The sequence below is a fragment of the Neoarius graeffei genome, chromosome 21, assembly GCF_027579695.1.
Source record: "Neoarius graeffei isolate fNeoGra1 chromosome 21, fNeoGra1.pri, whole genome shotgun sequence".
Classification (NCBI taxonomy): domain Eukaryota; kingdom Metazoa; phylum Chordata; class Actinopteri; order Siluriformes; family Ariidae; genus Neoarius; species Neoarius graeffei.
In genome coordinates, this window is record NC_083589.1 from 10,613,721 (window position 1) to 10,637,841 (window position 24,121).

Sequence of the window (24,121 nt, forward strand, 5' to 3'; positions counted from 1 at the left end):
TTACTGATCGTGAATCAATTGATGTATTGAGGACTAAAGTCATGGATGTAGCAACAATTTAGTCAAATTTCTCCTGAGAGAAGGAGCCATGTGACAGCAGGGGCTGCAAAACGGGGGCTTGTTGGCTCGCCCAGTCCTGTGACTTGATCATTGAGCAGTCATTTTGTGGTTTTGCATGTTAAACACACCGAAAAAGAACATAAAATACATAATAATAATTAGAGCAGTGGCTACAATTATGGACGGTCCATAATTATCGACACCTTTTCAGATTTACCAATAAACAATTTTACAAAAGTGAGTTTCAGTTACAGCAGTTATTATTGGTTAATTAATCAACCCGAAGACCCGCCCACCTCGCCCTTTGATCTTGTCGTCCGATGAGACAGCTTGTTTACCTGAGATGGAATTTTTTTTAGCACGATCAGCAATTTGAGGAAAACCCAGACATTATCATCGCAGGTAAGCATGGTGGAAAGATCATGGACATGTTTTTACTTCTCAAATTCACCGATATTTCATGATCTCCTCGTCGAAACCTCCTTTGTCTCTTACTCTTTCATTTGTCAGTCGCCATTTTATATCTAAACGCGCGTTTGAGAAGTCACGTGAGGTGTCGATAATAGTGATCACTTTCACCGGTATCCACCATTATCGACACGCTGTGGAATTAAGGGACATTTACAACTGTTATGGATCGATCTTTGTGTAACATTGTTGAAATAGATCAAGTACTTTAAAAAATAATAATAATAAGTGTTGTGATTTTATAATTTTTTTTTTTCTGATTCATAACAGAATGGAATGTTTTACAGAGTATTTGGAATCCGATTGCAATAAATAGAATTAGACCAGAATTAAATTCCGAGCATATACGTTAAAAAAAAAGTACATGCTTGAAATATTCAGATTTTTCTATTCCATTCAGAATTTTTTTTTTTTTTAGTTATAAATCTCTACCACATATTACAGTATCAGTAGACATTTTATATTTTGGTTCGAGGAATGATATGCAACCATTGACCTGGATTTTCATGCAATTACCATGTCAATTGCCTGGTGATATTTATTGGTAAACTACAAAACTAGAAATTAATACAAACAACAAATGATTAACAAAATGTGATCTACGAAAATACTTAGAAAGTGGAACAAAAAGATTTTCTGATACAGGTTAAACATTATCAGTTCATTTGTTTACAAACATAAGAAGTACTTCCTCATTTATGTAAACACAGACATATTTATATAAAAGATATTTTGTACTAAATACAAGTCTATGGGTGGCACGGTGGTGTAGTGGTTAGCGCTGTCGCCTCACAGCAAGAAGATCCGGATTCGAGCCCCGTGGCCGGTGAGGGCCTTTCTGTGCGGAGTTTGCATGTTCTCCCCGTGTCCGCGTGGGTTTCCTCCGGGTGCTCCGGTTTCCCCCACAGTCCAAAGACATGCAGGTTAGGTTAACTGGTGACTCTAAATTGACCGTAGGTGTGAATGTGAGTGTGAATGGTTGTCTGTGTCTATGTGTCAGCCCTGTGATGACCTGGCGACTTGTCCAGGGTGTACCCCGCCTTTCGCCCGTAGTCAGCTGGGATAGGCTCCGGCTTGCCTGCGACCCTGTAGAACAGGATAAAGCGGCTAGAGATAATGAGATGAGATGAGATACAAGTCTACAGTATGTAAAACAAATTTTAAATAAAAACTGTTAACTTGTACTGATTTTTTTTTTCTTTTTTTGAGATCGATAATCATCTGGATGTCGATAATTGTGGAACGGTGTCTAACTGTGGACAAAGGTGTCAATAATTATGGAACGGTGTCACATGATCTGATACGCTAAGTAATTGGGAATCAGCTCTTTTTTTTTTTTCCAGCGGAAGTTTGAGTAATTATTCATGCACAGTTTACGTATTGAAAGTCTTTTCTACTTTTGCAACGGCCAAAAGATCATTAAGGTGTTGATAATTGTATCCGCCACTCTAGTAGTATCACAGAATAATATCAGCATGTATATAGTAGCTTCAGCATGCTGTAAGTCATGGTTCCTCTGTTTTTATCTTTAAATTTTCTTGCCTTTGTTTTAAAATAAGCCTTTATCTTTAACTGTTGTGTGTTCATGATTTAATTTTTATTTCCTCACATAGCAGTGATGGACACGAAACAGTAATTAGCCAGTTAATTGGGCTTCATTACCTGAAAACCAGTGAGAAACCGTCAGAAAATAATACAGCACGCAGTGCGAAAAGGCATCAAATATCCAGCTAAGGTGGACATTATGGGGATTTTGTTTTATTTAGTAAGATGAGCACCTGCATCACTCACAGTGGTGTTTGAAAGCTTGTGAACCCTTGAGAATTTTCTGTTTCTAGATCAGATTTTCACACGCATCCTAAAAGTAGATAAAGAGACAAAAATGAAAAACATATTATACTTGGTCATTTATTTATTGAGGAAAATGATCCAATATTACAAATCAGTGAACAGCAAAAGTATATGAACCTTTACTTCAGTATCTGGTGTGAGCTCCTTGTGCAACAATAACTGAACTCAGTGTTTTCTGTAACTGTTGATCCAGATCCTTCACATCGGCTTGGAGGAGTTTTATCCCATTCCTCTGTATAGAACAGCTTCAGCTCTGGGGTGTTGGTGTGTTTTCTCACATGAACTGCTCACACAACATTGCCGTTGGATTAAAGTCAGGACTTGGCTACATTATCCAAGCCTGCGATATGAATGCCTCCCAGATGCAGCAAAACAGGACTAAACCATGATACTACCACCACCATGTTTCACAGATGGGATAAGGTTCTTATGCTGGAATGCGGCGTTTTCTTTCTCCAAACATAACGCTTCTCATTTAAACCAAAATGTTCTATTTTGGTCTCATCTATTCACAGAATTTTTCCAATAACCTTCTGCCTTGTCCTCATGATCTTTAGCAACTGTAGATGGGCAGAAATGTTCTTTTTGGAGAACAGTATCCTTCTCCTTGTAAACCCCCCCCCCCCCCCCCCCCACACACACACACACACACACACACACACACCACTGGTGTTCAGTGTTCTCCTGATGGTGGACTCGTGAACATTTACATTTCCCAATGAGAGAGAGGCCTTTAGTTGTTTAGAAGTCACCCTGGGTTCCTTTGTGACCTCGTGGACCATCAAACACCTTGCTCTTGGAGTGATGTTTGTTGGTCCACTCCTGAGGAGGGTAACAGTGATCTTGAACTTCCTCCATCTGTCTGACTGTGAACTGGTGGAGTCCAAACACTTTACAGATAGTTTTGTGACCTTTTCCAGCCTGATGAGCATCAGCTACTCTTTTTCTGAGGTCCTCAGAAATCTCCTTTGTTTGTGCACTTCCACAAACGTGCTGTGAAGGTCAGACTTTGATAGAGCTCGGTTCTTTAAATAAAACAAGGTGAACTCATCTGATTCTCATCCCACTGACCTGAAAACACCTGACTGTAAATTAACTGCTTACCCTGGGTGTTCATATACTTTTGACACTCGTTGATGGGTGACGTTGGAGCATTTTCCTCAGTACTTACATGACCAAGTATAATTTTCATCTCATTTGTTTAACTGGGTTCTTTATCTACTTTTAGGACGTGTGAAAATCTGAAAGGGTTCACAATCTTTCAAGCACCACTGTAGATGAACTGATGTTAATATACCATCCAAGGTAGAAGTTACATTGCACTTGCTTGGTTTTTTAACATCAATATTAAGTTAGTATTAAGTCTTATAGTGTAAGGTTTAGTCTATTCAAGCCTGATTTTAAGGTATAAATAAGGATTAAGGTTATACTATATACGGGTTTAAAGCTTACTTCATTATTATAAAAGTTGATCTACTCAAAGCTGGTAGCATGTTATACTTGGCATGGCTTAAATAACATTTTCAGCTGAAGTGATGGTTAATTGTTTGTGCTCTCTCCCAGCCAGCGTTGCCATCATCATTCCTAAACACTGACGCGCGACGGAGGGTCCTACAAGAGAGAACCAAATCCGCAGCCTTGTAGAGAGCGAGAGGCTGCAAACCCAACCCAGTCGTAGCTCATGCCATTGCTCTATTTACCAACTGCCACAGAAGAATTAGACAAACAGGTTACCTTAGAGTTATTAATGTTATTATTATTTATAATATTGTTCTTATGTTCATGTTTCATTGTGTTTATGACGATTGCGAGTTTTATTCCATGTTCTAGTAGGCATTTTGTATAAAAGGATCTGAGCAGTGCTGTGAGGAGGCTCTACTGATTTACAGGTTTATTATTAAGAGCAGCCACGGTCTCTTTAGTGGGTGGGAAGTGGGTTAGAGCTGCACACACATGCACACATGGTACTTCAAACACCCAGAACTTATGCACAGAATCTGCTTAATTCGTTATTTAAAAACTCTGACTCTTTTACCGTTGTTAAACACTCCGGTTTTAGTATTCATATCTTTTGCACTGTATAACGCCTCACTGATATTTTTTTTTTAAAGTAGTAACGTGTGGATATCAAATTATCTGTACAGAACACATACAGCGTGAAAGATGTGTTCATTAAAGCACTGCTATATCACTGCAGATGAAAATACATTATTTTAGCTTTGTAAAGAAACTTTAGATAGTCTGTGATTTCCTGCAGCACTGGTCCCCAACAGAACGTTCATGAACATTCAGTTTATATTTCTATGGCTGAGATATATTTAAACTAAAGTATTAAAGAGAGTATTAAAGAAGATTTGGTTTAGTGTGGTCTCTGTCCATGTTGGGGTCTAGATCAAGAGAAGTATAGCACATGTAAAGGTAAAAAGCAATAACCAGGGTTTTGGTGTTAACTTTATTGTAGAAGATGTAAAGATCATATTGTATATAATGTACACCATACAATAAAATTATAAAAGCTTATCTAAGGAGTCAATATGCAAATCTCATCTGTTTTATATCATGTGAAATAAATGTTGTTATAAAAGGTGTCTGCTGTTATTATTATTAATTATTATTTAAACCGTTCTGTATCTGAGATTTTAAAAAGAGACTTGCAATTACATTCAAAGTTGATATAACAAGAAGGAAAATCAATACCAGGTATAAATTCCTTCCACATCATTAGATGCATCTGGCCAATCTAATGAGTCAAATCCAATCAGACTAGGGCTTAATGTAATTCGGCCAGTGTACACACATTCAGTGAATGACGTAATGAATTTGTTCTTTGCTAATCTTCCTGGCACTTAATTTAAGGGAGAAAGAAAGAGGAGTAATGAAAAAGAAATACAACGCAGGCAAGCAGCATTAGCTCCTCCAGACATTCAAACTCACCTGTGGGGGGGGGGGGGGGGGGGGGGGGGGGGGGGGTATTACGTAGGGTGACCAGACGTCCCCGTTTTTGGTGAGCTGTCCCTGGAAACGTCCCCATTTTCAACCATGACCGACAGACCCGAAGGGGGGGAAAAAAACAGACCGAAACATCTACCAGATTTCAGCAGATGCCTTGCGTATTGTTTTGTGGATCGCTTTAAGATGGCTCAGGCCGATAGCAGAGATGTTCTAGAACACCTCTGGCGATAGCCTTTCCGGTATTTTGATTGGTGGAGCTGAGGAGCAACTCTTTAGCAGAGCGCTAGAATCTTTGCCAGATCGCTTCATCCACTCCTGGACTGGTGGACCATAGTCTTTTCTTGTAGGCCGAAGCGACGGTCATCGATGTTATTGAGCCTTTAAATGTGTCAACTATATTTTGCGATGTTGTCTAGACATAACATTGCTTGTCACACTGTAGCCGTACAAACCGTAGCGTACTGCGGCCAATGCTAGCAGGAGAAAGCTCAGTGCAGCGCCAATCAGTCAGCTGAAGTTGTTTCTAGATGTAGCGTTGCTGTAACAGAAATCTAGCTGAGGTAAAATTGTAACAGTTCAAGCTAACTGACACACAAATTGGTGTGTTATTCCACAGAGTAGCTGGCTATGTAAAGCTGTAGGTTTGTGGTAATGTTACCAAAGTGTCAGTAATTTGTATAATTTGTTATGATGTGTAACGGACTACATATTTTGATTAAGGCTAGTCATTTAGGCGAGGCCGTCAATTCAGCTATGGCTACAATTTAGGCTATGGGAGATTGGGAATCATTTATATCCTCAATAATAATAATATTACCATACCTTGAAATTGCTTGGATTTAAGTGAACTGTTTATTTAAATTGTGTTGTGTGTTTTTGTATATTTTCAAATACATTGTCCATTACTCATGGCATATGTGGTAATTTAAATTAATATATTTACTTTCATGGGTCAAAAACATCTGTTTCAGCTAGCCTACAATTTGAGTCTATAAATCTAAACTGTGTCCGTACCAGAGATTTTCATCTCATCTCATCATCTCATTATCTGTAGCCGCTTTATCCTTCTACAGGGTCGCAGGCAAGCTGGAGCCTATCCCAGCTGACTACGGGCGAAAGGCGGGGTACACCCTGGACAAGTCGCCAGGTCATCACAGGGCTGACACATAGACACAGACAACCATTCACACTCACATTCACACCTACGGTCAATTTAGAGTCACCAGTTAACCTAACCTGCATGTCTTTGGACTGTGGGGGAAACCGGAGCACCCGGAGGAAACCCACGCGGACACGGGGAGAACATGCAAACTCCACACAGAAAGGCCCTTGCCGGCTCCGGGGCTCGAACCCAGGACCTTCTTGCTGTGAGGCGACAGCGCTAACCACTACACCACCGTGCCGCCCCAGAGATTTTCATATTGTCTTTAATTAGTAGGCACTACATTAATTAGTTGATTGGTGGAGCTGAGGAGCAACTCTTTAGCAGAGCGCTAGAATCTTTGCCAGATCGCTTCATCTGCTCCTGGACTGGTGGACCATAGTCTTTTCTAATTAACTAAAGCAGTTGTAGAATCGGTCTACGGTGCACTCAGGGAGGAAAATCCCACTTTTTTTATGCAGTGCATGATCAAAATACATGAAAAACAGAAATGTCGCTGCCACCCCCCCATTACAAAGATGAAAACATTAGCTGTATTAATGATGTGGTATTTGCAAACAGGAAATATGTCATAAATTTGCCATGCATTGCCTGATATAGCTCAAACTTCACAGGTTATAGGATATGATGTTTCTGATGATATCCACATGCCCAAAGTGACCTTCTGGTATAACGCCACCGTTTGGACCTGGACACTACTGACTCCATTGCCTAAAAACTCATCACTGGTGGTGCACACATCACATACCCAGGCTTTTGTCGCACATCTCAGATGCTGTATGATGAACATGTGTGACGGGTCACGGAACCGGAGGTGCACGGGCCCCTCATCACTGCTTGTGGCTATATTTTGTAATTGTTTGTTTTATTACATGGTTATTAAAGTAACATTATTTACACCATAGAATTAAAAACAAAGTGTGGGACCTAATGCCCCCCCTTTCCCCTACAATGTGAGAGAGACACATTTTTGTCTGTATTTACCCAGCAGTAAGCAGGCAGGCTGAGAATACCACATCAAATTCAGTCCATTCTTATAGCTGAGAATGTCCTGAAACCTCATTGGGTTTACGGATCCTGCATTATAATGAAGTAATTTGTTAGCAAATGCAACAACTATTAGTCACTTGTTAACTGAATCCATGAATCAGTTTTACTTCTCATGGGTCAAAAATCTTTTACCACGACAGTAATCAACAAAAAACAGAGCCTCACTGATGTTCTTTAAGCTGATAAACTGGTTTGTGAGGGCAGTGACGAATTTTCCAAAGAAGAATGATCTCATCTCATTATCTCTAGCTGCTTTATCCTGTTCTACAGGGTTGCAGGCAAGCTGGAGCCTATCCCAGCTGACTACGGGCGAAAGGTGGGGTACACCCTGGACAAGTCGCCAGGTCATCACAGGGCTGACACATAGACACAGACAACCATTCACACTCACATTCACACCTACGGTCAATTTAGAGTCACCAGTTAACCTAACCTGCATGTCTTTGAACTGTGGGGGAAACCCACGGGGAGAACATGCAAACTCCACACAGAAAGGCCCTCGCCGGCCACGGGGCTCGAACCCGGACCTTCTTGCTGTGAGGCGACAGTGCTAACCACTACACCACTGTGCCCCCCTCCTTTATTTACTGTAGCAGATAAATAACTTTGATGCAGCAGATCTTGCATTGCACCACACACACACACGATTTGGCATCTTTAGCGCCATCTGCTGGACATGTTCCTGTTCTGTGTGGTTATTGCCCCACCTGCTGGACTGGCTGATCTTCATAAGAACTTCACAATGCTGCAAAACATCTGTCTACTTTTTTTTTTTAACATAATCATTACTGCAGTTTTTTTTTTCTTCCAGGTGTTTAGTGCAGTACTCCAGTACAATAAAATACCTCATTCACACATCTGGTGGAATCACATCAAGCTGAACACCAAGAATGCAGGTCATGTTATGGTGATGTGCAAGCTGTAAGAGGGCCATTTCCCACCCTGGGACTTTTGGAGCACATGTTGTGTAATATGATCTGTGCTCATGCCACAGTAACCTCATTGTCAGTATTTGGATCACCCAAACGTGAACATGAAAGCGACGCGACTGCTCGAGGGCTGCATTCGACTGAAAGTCGTAACTCGAAATTCCCGACCAGGAAACCCTAACGCGAACGCTCCATCAACTCGGAATTCCTACTCAGGAACAGCCCGGAGAACGAGGCGGGGCATATGTAGCCCCGCCTTTAATCCAATCCCTCACCATCACCCACGTGCTCCACCTTTTTTTTTTTTAGGTTTTTATTTATTTTAATTTAAGATTAGACAATACAACAACAAAACAGTAAGAATAAGTGACAGACATTCCAAGACATGACAAAGGCATAAATCAAAAAGTAAATAATATAGAAAAAAAATAGGGGTAATAAGATAAGTGAAAATAACAAAATAATAAATGGAAATAAGTTTAAAGAAAGAAAAGGAGATATAAAACAGGGCAAATTGAAATGACAGACAATTTCACTTATGCCGCTTTTCCACTACCAACGCGGCTGAGTTGGGCTGAGCCGTGCCGTGCTGAGTCGGGCTGAGTGGGGCTGTTGGAGTTGCATTTCGACTACAACCGCGCTGAACCGTGCTGGCTGGAAGTGGGTGGACACATTGGATGGAGTTAGCGAAAGTGGGTGGACGTCACGTGATGTCGTTAGGCGGCGCAAACAGTGACATCAGTGATCTTTTAAGCGGTAGTCTCACGACCCGGATAGTAAACAATAAACATGGAGTCGTTAGTGTTGCAGGTCTTGGTGCTGTGGCTTATCACCGACAACGCCAACTGATACTGGCAAGAGCGTATAGATGAGGCGAGGCGCATAAGGCTTCAGAAATTCTCGTAATTCGTAATTCTTCCGGGTTTACAGATCCCAGCGTGCTCGCGGGGCGTGTGTGGGCATGTGAGGACACTCCTCCTCACCAATCAGTGCACAGGGGAGTGTCTCCTCACGCCCCTAGCCCCACTCGGCTCGGTTTGGCTCGCTTCAGCCCCACTCCAAAACTGTGCGAGTTTTGGGTGCTAAGCAGGGCTGAAGCGAGCTGAGTCGTGCCGCTCTAAGGTAGTCGAAACGCGAGCCGTGTCGGGCTGAAGTGAGCTGAAGCGAGCTGAAAAAGGGTAGTGGAAAAGGGCCATTAATGTCTCATCTCATCTCATTATCTCTAGCCGCTTTATCCTGTTCTACAGGGTTGCAGGCAAGCTGGAGCCTATCCCAGCTGACTACGGGCGAAAGGCGGGGTACACCCTGGACAAGTCGCCAGGTCATCACAGGGCTGACACATAGACACAGACAACCATTCACACTCACATTCACACCTACAGTCAATTTAGAGTCACCAGTTAACCTAACCTACATGTCTTTGGACTGTGGGGGAAACCGGAGCACCCGGAGGAAACCCACGCGGACACGGGGAGAACATGCAAACTCCGCACAGAAAGGCCCTCGCCGGCCACGGGGCTCGAACCCGGACCTTCTTGCTGTGAGGTGACAGCGCTAACCACTACACCACCGTGCCACCATAAGGAGATTTATTATTGTATGAGAAAGTGCCAAAAATAATGATTTTCTCATCAAAGTGATACTTGACTGTAGTTTTAGAGAAAAGAAAATTTCCCCAAATGGGCATTTATAAAATAAATGAATGACACTTTATCTTTTTTTTTTTACAAAAGGTACAGCTGTCATAATATCGGAAAATCTGGAGATGTATGCATTAGTAGAATAGATGTTATGTAATAGTTTAAGACGCAATTCTCTGATTTTGTTAGAAATTAAAAAATTTAAATGGGACAAGCCAAGCTCGACACCAGAGGGAGTCACCCACGTGCTCCACCTCGTTCTCGAGTTGTTCGGTGTGACGTGACACCAACATGGCGCTCACAGCGTGAGCCGTAAACACAGTCGACGAGTTGTAAAGGATTTCCTGTCGATCGCTCAACAGCGGTTCAACCTGTAACACTGACTCGACGCGGCAGGTTTAGATGCGAAACCTTAACTCGCGGTGCTCTTTCAAGTCCTGACTTTTGACTATGAGCGCCGCCATGTTGGAGTGACGTCACGGAGCCGCGACTCGGAGTTTTCCGAGAGCCTTCTTTCCGAGTTGGACAGCGATTCGATCGGATGCTCGCGGTTGCGAAGACGGAAACTCTTCGGTTCGGTTTCCAGCACAGGCTATTGTTTGGCTGGAAGTTTGCGAAGGCGCGAGGCAGCGTGATCACCACGTGGAGGCACGGAGTTGTACGTCACGGCCGTGGCTCCGCCCCTCACGTCCCTTCGCGCTGTGTGTATGTATGCGTGTGTGTGCGCGCGCGCGCTCGCGGCCTGACGGGAACCGATTTCCTTTCTCTTGTCTGCCCTCGAAACTTTAAACTTTAAGCTACTCGACAGTCTTTTTGTCCAAGATGGCCTCCGAGCAGGACTCCCCGAACCCCAGCGAGGAGCAGAGCGGCACGGCGAACCCCGAGGGCCTGCGCGCTCCGGATCAGGAACCGGCTGAGAGCGAGTGTGTGAAGATGGACGAGGAGGAGAAACCCGCGGCTTCCGAGGAGACCCCGTCCACCGACGAAGGGCTGAGCAGAGACGGTCCGGAGGAGAAGGAGATGGACACGGAGGCGGCGTTGGTGCAGAAAGGCGGCGGCGGTGCGGAGAACTCGACGGACGTGACGGGGGAGCTGAGGCAAGAACAAAGGGAGGAGGAGGAGAGCGTGTCCTCGCCGCTCCACTGCGCCGTGAGGAAGGGAGAAGACAAAACGGGCACCGAGATGAAGCGCAGGGCCAGTGTGGAGATCTCCTCCTCGGACGGAGAACCGCTCAGCCGCATCGACTCCGAGGACAGGTCTGTTTACACCGCTCATGTCCCTTACACCCCATCACCAGCGGGGTAACCCTGCTCACAGCCCCTCTCACACCAGCCCCCTGCTTCTCTGGACTGTCCATCGCTCTCAGGCCGGTTTCTTCATAGTTTTTGTTTGTTTGGGGTTTTCAGACATTCTTCTTAACCATCTCTTTCGGTCAGCACCAGACCTGGACATCTCCATGAAGTTGGAGTTGAGTTTTGGTTTGGTTTTATTTGAGACCTGGCCTTTAACGGCCAAAAGTACGCGCACACCTGACCGTATGCGCTTCTTCTCCAAACTGTTCCTGGAGAAAGTTTGAAGCACACGTTTTCTCATCTCATCTCATTATCTCTAGCCGCTTTATCCTGTTCTACAGGGTCGCAGGCAAGCTGGAGCCTATCCCAGCTGACTACAGGCGAAAGGCGGGGTACACCCTGGACAAGTCGCCAGGTCATCACAGGGCTGACACATAGACACAGGCAACCATTCACACCTACGGTCAATTTAGAGTCACCAGTTAACCAGAGAAAACCCACACGGACAACATGCAAACTCCGCACAGAAAGGCCCTCGTCGGCCACGGGGCTCGAACCCGGACCTTCTTGCTGTGAGGCGACAGCGCTAACCACTACACTACCATGCCGCCAGCACACATTTTCTCATCTCATCTCATTATCTCTAGCCGCTTTATCCTGTTCTACAGGGTCGCAGGCAAGCTGGAGCCTATCCCAGCTGACTACGGGCGATAGGCGGGGTACACCCTGGACAAGTCGCCAGGTCATCACAGGGCTGACACATAGACAACCATTCACATTCACACCTACGGTCAATTTAGAGTCACCAGTTAACCTAACCTGCATGTCTTTGGACTGTGGGGGAAACCCACGCGGACACCATGCAAACTCCGCACAGAAAGGCCCTCGCCGGCCACGGGGCTCGAACCTGGACCTTCTTGCTGTGAGGCGACAGCACTAACCACTACACCACCGTGCCACCAGCACACGTTTTGTATAGAATATATAGAAGAAGAAACCTTTTATTTGTCACATGCACAATGAAATTCATCTTCTGCATTTAACCCATCTGAAGCAGTGAACACACACGCAGCCACACCAGAGCGCCTGCAGAACATTCAGGGGTTAGGTACCTTGCTCAAGGGCACTTCGGCCCAAGGTCACCCCATGTTAACTGAACTTTGGGGGGAAACCGGAGCACCCGGAGGAAACCCACGGGGACAAGATGCAAGACTCCACACAGAAAGGCCCTCGCCGGCCGCTGGGTTCGAACCCAGAACCTTCTTGCTGTGAGGCGACCGTGCTAACCACTATACCACCGTGCCGCCCGATTTATGTAGAACAACTTTTATTCATCCTCTTTGCCTTTAACCCACCTGAAGCAGGTGGGAGTCAGGGGCCTTGCTCAAGGGCACCTCAGCCCAAGGCCGTCCCGTAGCAAAGCCACGCAGACAACATGCACACTCCACGCAGAAAGGCCTCCACCGGCCGCTGGGCTCGAACCCAGAACCTTCTTGCTGTGAGACGACCGTGCCAGCCAAATGTACACTGCCACGTTCCTTCACTGGAACTCAACATCAGCGTCTGATCTCATTAATGCTCTTAGAGCTGAACCGAACAAACACACATCCCCACAATCGCGCCCCAAAATCTAGTGGAAAGCCTTCCCAGAAGAGAAGAACGGAGTGGAATGAGATGTTCAACAAGGGCATATGGGTGTGCTGGTTAGGGGTGCACATACTTTTGGTCATATAGCGTCATTCAAATACCAAACTAGCACAGATAAGAATCTTCTTTTGGTTTCTTTTCAGCTGGGGGTGCCAGCTTGACCAGATTTTGGTATTTACATGTATCATGAGTAGAGATGACATGATAGAACTCTTCTGATACTAAAACCTTCTGTATCGGACAAAATCTATACTCATCCAGTTAAAAAAAAAAAAGACAACTAAATATTACAATTTTTTTTAAACTGAAGCTCTTCATAGTTCAGCTCTTACATCACTTATGTACTAAAGTATATAAATGGGGAATGTGAAGGTGCATCACGTCGTGTTGGGACAGGGCGCCATCTTGTGAGGAACGTGCTCTGGTACCTGAGCCTGCAATGGTGGTTTCCTGCGTACCTTTTTTGTTTGGCTCAAAAGTTGTTTAAATCGGTCAAACCTGATGGAGAAGAAAGGGGAAAAAAAAAGAGTATTTAATTGCAATGGGATTCAAAAACATTCAGTTTTGTGATTGAGTCCTAGGCAGTGGGTTTGAGCCATGTCGCGAGCCGTAGCAGTGTCGGGCACCACTGATGCACAAGATCGGATCTTGTTTTTCCCATGTAGGAATGGTGAGAAAACGTATTCCCTTGTCCACTGTTCTCCCTGAGCGACGGTGTGACCTACTATGGCACTTCCTGATGCAGCAGCACTGACCTCCTCCCATGGAGACGTGTTTCAGAATCCAATCTAAACACAGCCTCCAGCTCAGCAGCAGAAAGGCAGTGGGATCGTCTCGACACGGCATGTAAACAAAATGATGCCCGTTACACAAAATTCAACACAGCAACTTCATTCACTATCTAATAAAGCCAGTCCTAGCAAAGGAAAATGGTTAAGTCTCTTTATATGTAAATGCTTCCAGTTCCAAAAAGAAATTCGGTCAGTGTACTGTAAAGGCAGTGTGGCTTCTTTTTTTTTTTTATATAAATAGATAAAGGATAAGGACAAAAAAAAATCAGAAACATCTTGTGTTCACCTCTCACTGACCGTGAGCATCATGGCTGACCACAGTGACGTACACTTTCCCACACACCAGATCTTAGACTTGTGGGAAAGTCATCCCATCCAGCTGCTGCCTGCTGTGGACTGAATTGACTAGCATTAGCGTGTGAGACCAGCATGCTCGGGTTTTTTTTTTTAAAATAACCCTGTAGTCAATATAAAGAGAGGTTACTTTTGATTATGACCTTAATCTTAAACCTTTGATACCTCAAGTAACGTAAGGTATTTTGTAAGTAAATATAAACAGTCTACTTTCTCAGTCTACTGAATGTGTTTTTTGATGCTCGAACAATACCGTTAGACTATCATGACACACCTGGACATAAAAAACCGGGCAGGTGAACGTTGGACGACGGTCATCTGGTCTTTCTCCAACCAAGGATAAAAATATCTGCAGGACCAAGTTGCATGACTGGACAAACTAACCATTACGAGCAGTTTATTAAATTCTGATACTGGTGAGCACCATTTTCTTAGTTGGTGTGAATCACTGCTTACTGAGTTACTGATTTACTCCAAATCACCAAAGTCCTGATCAAATGTATGAATAGCACGATTATAGTTTAACCAGTATCTAACAGTTTATTGTCGCAGTAGTGAATCCTTTATGAAATGCTTTCGCGATGATTTGAGTTCCTGTTCTGATCCTGGGACTGATTGGTACCACCCTCGGTAGTGTTTTAAACTCCAGAAAAACATGGAGTGCATCTGTATACAAAGACTCTTAGCGTTCCAGTTTAAACCCTGTATGGGGTTTTGGGTGAGGGGCAGCTTCTGGAATTGTGTAGGGTTCTTGTCCGTCCCTTTGTTTAAACGTGTGTGAGAGAGAGAGAGCGAGAGAGAGAATAAAAGTTGGACAGAGGCACAGCTCCCCCCCCGTAAAAGCCTATTCACCCTTTCACACCGCTTCATTGTTCTTTGTTGGCATTGCTTTGTCTGAGGGAGGGGTAAGAAGGCATGATTCACAGTGGTGCTTCCTCCCCTTTTCTCCCCCCACACTGGTTGGTAGTGCACCAGAGCGTACTCCTTTCATCACTAAAGCTGCTAGCTTTGGCTTTTCACTGGGGAAAACACCATACGCCACCCTTTGGCTTACAGATTTATGGTTCTTGAGCTCACAAGACCACAAATCTCTTAGAGCCACAGATGACCATCAGTTCCATACCCCGCACATCTCAGTGGTGACCACTGACAGGACACGGGGATAAGGACTTGCTGGTCCAGACCTCAAGGCCTCCATCACCCAACCTGCCTTTCTGCCTGAAGTCATTGCTCAAGTTTATGAACAAGCGAAATATCCTCACAGCATTTGACAAGGACCAACCTTCAGAACGTTCTCTTTTGTGTCCGGTATGTGCCTTATGGTGTTCTCTGAAGCTCATGACAGGGACCAGCTATTTACCAGTCTCTCTCTGTGTAAGGGAATGGGTGAAGACTGGCCCACTGGGTGATGGACCTCCTCATCATGGCCTACAAGCAGGTTGGACATCCAGCCTGTACGTCGACGTGCCGTTCTGCGAGGAGTGTGTCGTTCTTATGGGCACTACAGAAGGGTGTGCCAGTCCAGGAGAGCTGCCTGGGCATCACCGTGCACTTTACCCAGACGCAGTTACCACAAATGTGCGAATGCAGGAACTGGTTCCGAGGTGACCTTGTATGAGCCAGGGTCTCCTGACCTCGGGGGCACAGGGTTATTCACATGGAAGAGGGGTGAAATTGAACACGAATGTTACTGGTTCCGTGAATCCCAGATACCCGTCAGGTTGCCGGTCATTTGGAACAGCAGCAAACCCAGTACACTCTAAAAAATAATGGGGCCAGTACCGGTTCTTCAGGGCGATGCCATAGAAGAACCTTTTTTCAGGGCTTCAAAGAACTGTTCATGCAACAGTTCTTTAAAGAACCATTTAAACCATTTGTTTGAGCAGTGAAGACAGATTTGTGTAAACATAGCCTATGTGCATTGACCAGCAAATGGTAAGAGAATGCCAGGCTCTGAAGAACCATTTCCAATGTGAAGAACCTTTCGCATAATGTAATGGTTCATCACAGAGTTTTGACTCTCCGTGGAACCATCCAGAGATTTGAAGAACCACTGAAGCACCTTTATTTTTTAGGGTGTAGGCAGTCGGCGAGTAGGTTCCAGGATCAGAAATGACAAGTGTTGTATCTTTTTCTTCCACACAGGAAATAGTACACAATTTCAGGTGGGGGCTGAATTAAGATCAGACCACTCACAGCAAAGGGTTAATCGGGGGAAAAAATGTCATTCAAGCCAGTTGTTTAGATTTATCACTTTCCTGCATTGTACTTAATTTGCATAGATTTAAGAAAATCTCAACTCAGATGTCCCTCACTAGTGAGTGTGAACATGGGTTAATTCATCTAAACTATAAATACAATTGGAACTGTGTGTGTGTGTGTGTGTGTTTTAGTATCAGCAGCACCCTGATGGACATGGAGAGCACAGCATCCAGCGGACGCTCCACGCCGGCCATGATGAACGGCCACGGAGGAGCAGCTCCAGCATCTACCAAAGGTTCCTCTTATCCCTGCTGTTGGGATCAGTGCCCTCTGCTCTTCACCAGCAGCCCAGACCTGGCTGAGCACATACGCTCCGTCCACGTCGATGGTCAGCGTGGAGGGGTCAGTAACACACTCCGTTACTGCTGTTCTTACGCAGTGATGAATATTAAGGATGTGGAATAATTAAAATAACTAACTACAATTAGTAACGACCAGTTTTTTAATTTTTTTATTTTTATTTTTCTGTAAACTGCAGAGTTGCAAGGGTGTGGTTAATGAGCCTTTCTGTACAGTCATGGCACTCTCATGCTCTCTACACTGGGTCAGATTTCATCTCTAACATTTTCGACGCGTGTTTCAGCATCATGACTCGCTTATTTTTATTCATGATCAGCGCACGTGCGTGCGGTCAGAAATTTCAGTTTAATGATCTGTAAGTTTAAACAGTCATGGTTGTCTTACAGATATCAAATGTAACCCTCATTATTTTGGCTGAAATAATTACTTCAGATGTGTTCTTTTCTTTATGTCCGTTCAGTTTTAGCCTCGTTTGTTTCTGAATGTTTAAAAAAAAAAAGCAGGACTGTTTAAGTCTTAACTTTCACTTTGGAACGGTCAGTTTTCATGTAGAAGTTTCAGCTGTACTCCTCTCACCCTGAAAATTCACTCTGGCTCACTTTCCTCGATCGTTTTTAGGTACATGATTTCGTTCAACACGCTTTTGTTCAGTTTGCCATCCAAACTCTTGACCCTCCAAACATCCATGTTTCTCTGAACCGGCGTGAAGTTAGTTTTAGACCCAGTTCTGTTGGTTGGAGAGCTTCAGTGGAAAAAATAGACACATTTCCTAAAGTAACCCTCTGGGGTTGAGAGCTTCACTGGCGAAGCTCGGCAGGTTTAGAATGAGTAGATCATGTATTTGGCTAAATATCTTCAACTTTTTATCATATAAGCATGATAAATATGGTGACAGAAACTTTACACTTTCCTATGTACCCACTGCCAAATATTATAATAGTTTTTAAATTACTTAAATTAGATGAAACATAAAACTTGTTCCCTTACTCAGTCACACTGGAGTCGGAGCACTGAGCGCCCACTTACACAATCATAAAAAACTGTTCGCATGGTAACGGCATGATAATCACTTTCCCTCTTTCAGTTTTGATTGCTTTCTTTTTCACGGTGGGAACGCCCACCGTAAACAGGATAAAATCTGTCAGTCCTAGCCCATGTTTACATTAGACCGTATCAGCGGATCATCAGATTAACGTTTTTAAAACGATTAGTGTGCACACAGCGACAGCAATACACAATTTGCGTGCACACAGCAATACCAATACACGGATACGCTCAGCTCCGCAGGCATCCTGCGCTCCAAATCCCTCCGCCCTGAACAGCGAGTGCCCTCTGGAGGGTGCGCACTCTGGCCTTGCGCAGCTCACAGAGCGCGCGAGTGAAGTGAACAACCTGTGATTCGGGACTGAGCCGCTGTGTGTGTGATCCCAGCGCATATCACTTATCACTTGCAAGTGGAAGGATGGCAAGCCTAAAGACAATCATAACTACACAATGGGCAGTATTTGCATCAGTATTTGCAGTATTTTCATACTTTTATACTCTTTAATGAAAGGTGATACAAGGCAGAAGTCTGCGCCGTTTTTCAGCAGTCGCATCACATGACCAACGCCAGCGAATCAGGAAGGTGGATGTCACAGTGACGTTGTCCAGTGAGACGCCAGCTAGAGCTCAGCACAGCGTATCCGCGTATTCTGAATGTTTACACAGCACCGGAGCTGACACGATCTGGATTGAATACGTGGACGCTGGCGGATTCCCGTTTCCTGGCATTTCCAGGCGGTTTAATGTAAACGGACAGTGCATCCGCGAAGAAAACGAGACAGATACGGTCTAATGTAAACGTAGCCCTAGTTTAGGCTGTTTGAGGTACAGTGGTGCTTGAAAGTTTGTGAACCCTTTAGAATTTTCTATATTTCTGCATAGATATGACCCAAAACATCATCAGATTTTCACACAAGTCCTAAAAATAGATAGAGAACCCAGTTAAACAAATGAGACCAAAATATTATACTTGGTCATTTATTTATTGAGGAAAATGATCCAATATTACATATCTGTGAGTGGCAAAAGTATGTGAACCTTTGCTTTCAGTATCTGGCGTGACCCCCTTGTGCAGCAATAACTGCAACCAAACGTTTGCGGTAACTGTTGATCAGTCCTGCACACCGGCTTGGAGGAATTTTAGCCCATTCCTCCATACAGAACAGCTTCAACTCTGGGATGTTGGTGGGTTTCGTCACATGAACTGCTCGCTTCAGGTCCTTCCACAACATTTCGATTGGATTAAGGTCAGGACTTTGACTTGGCCATTCCAAAACATTAACTTTATTCTTCTTTAACCATTCTTTGGTAGAACAACTTGTGTGTTTGGGGTCGTTGTCTTGCTGCATGACCCACCTTCTCTTGAGATTCAGTTCATGGACAGATGTCCTGACATTTTCCTTTAGAATTTGCTGGTATAATTCAGAATTCATTGTTCCATCAATGATGGCAAGCCGTCCTGGCCCAGATGCAGCAAAACGGGCCCAAACCCATGATACTACCACCACCATGTTTCACAGATGAGATAAGGTTCTTATGCTGGAATGAAGCGTTTTCCTTTTTCCCCAAACATAACGCTTCTCATTTAAACCAAACAGTTCTGTTTTGGTCTCCTCCGTCTACAAAACATTTTTCCAATAGCCTTCTGGCTTGTCCATGTGATCTTTAGCAAACTGCAGACGAGCAGCAATGTTCTTTTTGGAGAGCAGTGGCTTTCTCCTTGCAACCCTGCCATGCACACCATTTGTTGTTCAGTGTTCTTCTGAAGGTGGACTCATGATCATTAACATTTGCTAATGTGAGAAGGGCCTTCAGTTGCTTAGAAGTTACCCTGGGGTCCTTTGTGGCCTCGCCGACTATTACATGCCTTGCTCTTGGAGTGATCTTTGTTGGTTGACCACTCCTGGGGAGGGTAACAATGGTCTTGAATTTCCTCCATTTGTACACAATCTGTCTGTCTGACTGTGGATTGGTGGAGTCCAAACTCTTTTTAGAGATGGTTTTGTAACTTTTTTTCCAGCCTGATGAGCATCAACAACGCTTTTTCTGAGGTTCTCAGAAATCTCCTTTGTTTGTGCCATGATACACTTCCACAAACGTGTTGTGAAGATCAGACTTTGATGGATCCCTGTTCTTTAAATAAAACAGGGTGCCCACTCGCACCTGATCGTCATCCCATTGATTGAAAACACCTGACTCTAATTTCACATTCAAATTAACTGCTAATCCTAGAGGTTTACATACTTTTGACACTCTCAGATGTGTAATATTGCATCATTTTCCTCAATAAATAAATGACCAAATATAATATTTTGGTCTCATTTGTTTAACTGGGTTCTCTTTATCTACTTTTAGGACTTGTGTGAAAATCTGATGATGTTTTAGGTTATATTTATGCAGAAATATCAAATTCTAAAGGATTCACAAACTTTCAAGCACCACTGTAAAACTTGTTGCGAGATGGCACATGGATTTTATGTGCTTCGAATGATTCAGGACAGCAGTTCAGTTCGATCTTGAGAACTGCGACACTGATGCAGTGCCTTTTTAAAATTTCTATTTATTTATTCTATTTATTTTATTTTACTTCATCCAGCCAAAGATCAACTCAAGTAAGTTTAAATATTTCTTCTATTTATTATGAGGAGATAGGTTGATATGTGTGCTGTAGTGCATACACAGGAAAAATGACTGAGTATTTTTCTCAAAAATAGTTAATTTTGCTTGAGTTTAGAGTAAAATTTGGATTGGGAGCAAAATTACAGAGTAACTGTGTAACAGAGTTGGTTGGGGCTCTGAACTGAGTAAAATGGTACAAGAGTTAATTTCAAGACACACTGAATAGTCAAATACCAGATAAATGAAGCTGTTGTAAAAAGCAGTTTTATAACTGTATTGGAATGTGTGTGTGTGTGTGTGTGTGTGGCAGGGGGGGAAAGATCTTACCCATTGTGGCCTGACCTGATGGGATTAAGAGTTGGCAATGGAATGGAAATTTTTACTCTTCTCATTGAATGGAATGGAAATTTTTACTTTTCTCATTGAATACCCCTCCCATTGCCAACCCTTCATCCCAAAACAATAAGAGACAATTTTTTTGATGGCTGGTTAATTGTCCAAATCAATAGAGCAGATTTAAGTTTGTGCTGAACAGACTCACCTCAAGTGACCCAAATGGTTCAACACAATAAGTAAGGTCATGTTTTTTTCACACATTCCAACACAGTTCTAAAACTGCTTTTTCCAACATTTTTTTTTTCTTTCAGTACAATCATGACACATACTACAGAAATTATTGTAGCTGAACTTGTGCTGAATACAAAAGAAGTCATCTGACTTTACAAATCTAAGCAGTATTTTCAGAATTTGACAAAATCAGAGCATGCCAAAATTGTTAGTGTGCCAGAAAATACCCTCAGACCCCAGAGGGTTAAACAATGCTTTTGTGTTAAAGAAATTTAAGAATGTATTTATGGTTTCTCTCACAGAACACTGTTTTTCTGCATAGAGCTCTGTGTGAAGAATTCTGAATCTGGTGGTTTATTGAACTTTAAGGCCTTTACGCATACAGCATCTGAAAAAATACATCTTCGAGTGACTATCCCATAAATGAACACTTTCACATGAAAGGCAAATGTTCGTATGTGAAAAAGCAATTTTTTTGTAGCAGGTTAGATTTTTCTAATATTTCATCTGTGAAAGGAACACCCTGCTGCAGGCTTGGTCGAGTCTCTCGCTCAGTTTGTGTTTCAAACCCCAGCGCTGTTTCACAAGGAAACTGAAAATGATAGTGTAAAGACAGTGTTCGGGGGGAAAAACAGTCAAGGATCTCAGTAACGAAAGCAGTGTGTGTCCAGTCTGTGGTCTGTAGCCGAAGCTTGATCTCAGTCTCCATAACTCCTGAACCCAGCAGTGAAACTCCCCACGCTCTCACCTACTGCTCAGCAGAGGAACACCGGCACAGCACTTTTTCTTTAATTATGAAAGAAGAAGCACCAGCTCATCGCCACCTGTTATGAATCGATCACATAATTATTTTTGTAGAATGTTCACATAAGCATCTCATGTGAAATGTTTAATATTAATGTTGCATTAAATTCATCAGCCTGGACTTTTGCGCGGTTTATTTGCTTCACCCTGCATGTGTAAAGACCTTGCGGTGGCAGTAGTGAGCCGATACAAATCGCATCGATCTGCAGTTATTTTGTGGAATGAATGTGCATTGAAAGAAAATTGGCGAGTTGTTTTGTTAGTGTAAACTGGTGCACAGTTGAATACTTGGTTGTGGAGGCTGTAGGAGTGGCACCGTGTACCAGGCTGAGGTTACAGAATGCAGTGTTTCACTCGCCTCGAGTTAGTTGTGTTCTCGCTCCACGATATCAACACCAACCGCCACATACAGTATTTACTCTTTAAAATCAGTGTCCTGTTTCATTACAGAGCTGCACATTGATTCACTCATCCCTCCTCGCCCTGCTCTCTCTCTCTCTCTCTCTCTCTCTCTCTCTGTGTGTCTGCTCATTCAGTTGGATTATTTATTTGTCACAAAGTACTTGGCAGTAAAAACGTTTGCGGGTATTATTTAATAATTTGAATTTCATGAACTGTGGGTGTGCCTCCTTCTACACATCTCCACCCCCTCACCACACACAGTCTCATTCTTTGGGAAACGCTGGAATGATAAAGGAATGAGGGAAGGGATGACGTTCTACACAGCCATACTGCTGTAGATGATGAGATCAGCACACTTTAATCCACTGTAAATGTGTTAGTCAGATCAAGCTGGGAATGTTCATTTTAAAATGCACATCTTTGCTCTGTTCTCTTCCTTTCCATGTCTCAGATTTGTTTTTAATTTCTGCTCAAGCGATACACTTACCGGCCACTTTAATAGGAATGTGTTGTTGATTCTAAGATTCCTGTTCTTGGCTGCAGGAGTGGAACCCAGTGTGTTCTGCTGTTGCATGCTGAGATGCTTTTCTGCTCACCATGGTTGTAAAGAGTGATTATATGAGTTACTATATCCTTCCAGGCAAAAAGACTCAAACCAACCTGGCCATTTCCTTCCGATCTTTCATCAACAAGGTGTTTGTTTCCACCCACAGAACTGTCACTCACTCACTCATTCAGTGATGTTTTTCACACCATTCTGTGTAAACTTTAGAGACTGGTGTGTGTGTGAGAGAGAAAACCCCAGGAGATCAGCAATTTCTGAAATGCTCAACCCAACACCTATGCCACAGTGAAAGTCACACTTTGAGACAGTGTTGTAGTCAAGTCACTAAACCTCTAGTTCGAGTCCCCAGTGTTCAAGTCCAAGAACAAGACTCCATCCGCACCATTTGACGGTGGCTGTTGCTGCCTTTTATGTGAAAGCGTCTCTGCTACTGTGCTGGAGTAACGTTACTGCTCGACTGCCCCATTTTAGTTACTAGGCTACAGATAAAAAGCTTGTTTGTTGCTCAGCAAGCCCCGCCCACTATTAACAAGGCAAATAACATGAGAGGGTTAACACTAGCTAGTTTATCGCTCAGCAAGCAAGTCCCGCCCACTATCACCGGTGCAATGAACATAGCGCATCACTTCCTTCTTTGGGTGGAGTTTTGCCAGATGACTATTGAAGTTCGAGGTTGTCCCCGTCGTCTCCTTGATGGTTCTTTTACGTATGGAACACACAGCAGTGTGTTCTTTTTTTTTTTTCCCGCCACTTCATAAGAAGTCTGTATAAGCAAAGTGAACAATCCTTGGGGCGTTCTCTCCAGGCATTTTAGCGCCGTTAACGTTAGTTTGTTCCTGAACATGACGTATGAACAGGTGAATGTGCATTCTCTTGCACAAAATTAGTATAAAAAGTAATGTAAATACAAATATTTTTATGCCAAATTATTATGGCATGTTACAAAAAAAAAAAAAAATCAGAGTCCTCGTCTCCAATTTACGGGTCTGAGTGCAGTTAATGCACGAGTCCAAATCCGAGTCATCAGTGCTCAAGTCCAGGTCAAGTCACGAGTCCTTAAAATTAGGGCACGAGTCAGACTCGAGTACTATAAGCCTGCTTTGAGATCGCAATTTTTTGCATTCTGATTTTATGCATTGTGCTGCTGTCAAGGTATTGGCTTGCAGAAAACAGCAGGTGGATGTATGGGTGTTCCTAATAAAGTGGCCAGTGAGTGGAGATAGGAAGGCTGTTACTATTAGGGCCTGACCCATGTATCAATTGGCTGATGTTAGGATTCATCTGCTTTATTGGTGTTGGGAAATAAATGTCAATAAGAGAGTTTCCTGCAAAATATTAATAAGTTAATACATTTAATACTAT

The 24,121-nt window shown here is 43.4% G+C and overlaps 2 protein-coding genes across 7 annotated transcripts in view; both read left to right on the forward strand.

The window, feature by feature from the left end:
* The window catches only part of plekha5 (pleckstrin homology domain containing, family A member 5), a 249,641-nt gene extending 244,675 nt beyond the window's left edge, over window positions 1–4,966 (forward strand). For 5 of the 6 annotated variants that reach the window (XM_060903850.1, XM_060903846.1, XM_060903845.1 and 2 more), the window contains one exon: window positions 3,943–4,966. The gene's annotated coding sequence lies outside the window, so the exon portion shown is untranslated. Of the gene's footprint in view, window positions 1–3,607; window positions 3,685–3,942 lie in introns of all 6 variants that reach the window. The other variant, XR_009651086.1, reaches the window with a different exon arrangement.
* A 5,406-nt stretch (window positions 4,967–10,372) lies between these two features.
* Window positions 10,373–24,121, forward strand: part of aebp2 (AE binding protein 2) — a 29,254-nt gene continuing 15,505 nt past the window's right edge. Inside the window, exons 1-2 of the mRNA XM_060903853.1 lie at window positions 10,373–11,368; window positions 16,590–16,800. Of these exons, the coding sequence (XP_060759836.1) occupies window positions 10,935–11,368; window positions 16,590–16,800 (645 nt within the window). The 5' untranslated portion in view covers window positions 10,373–10,934. The remainder of the gene's footprint in view (window positions 11,369–16,589; window positions 16,801–24,121) is intronic.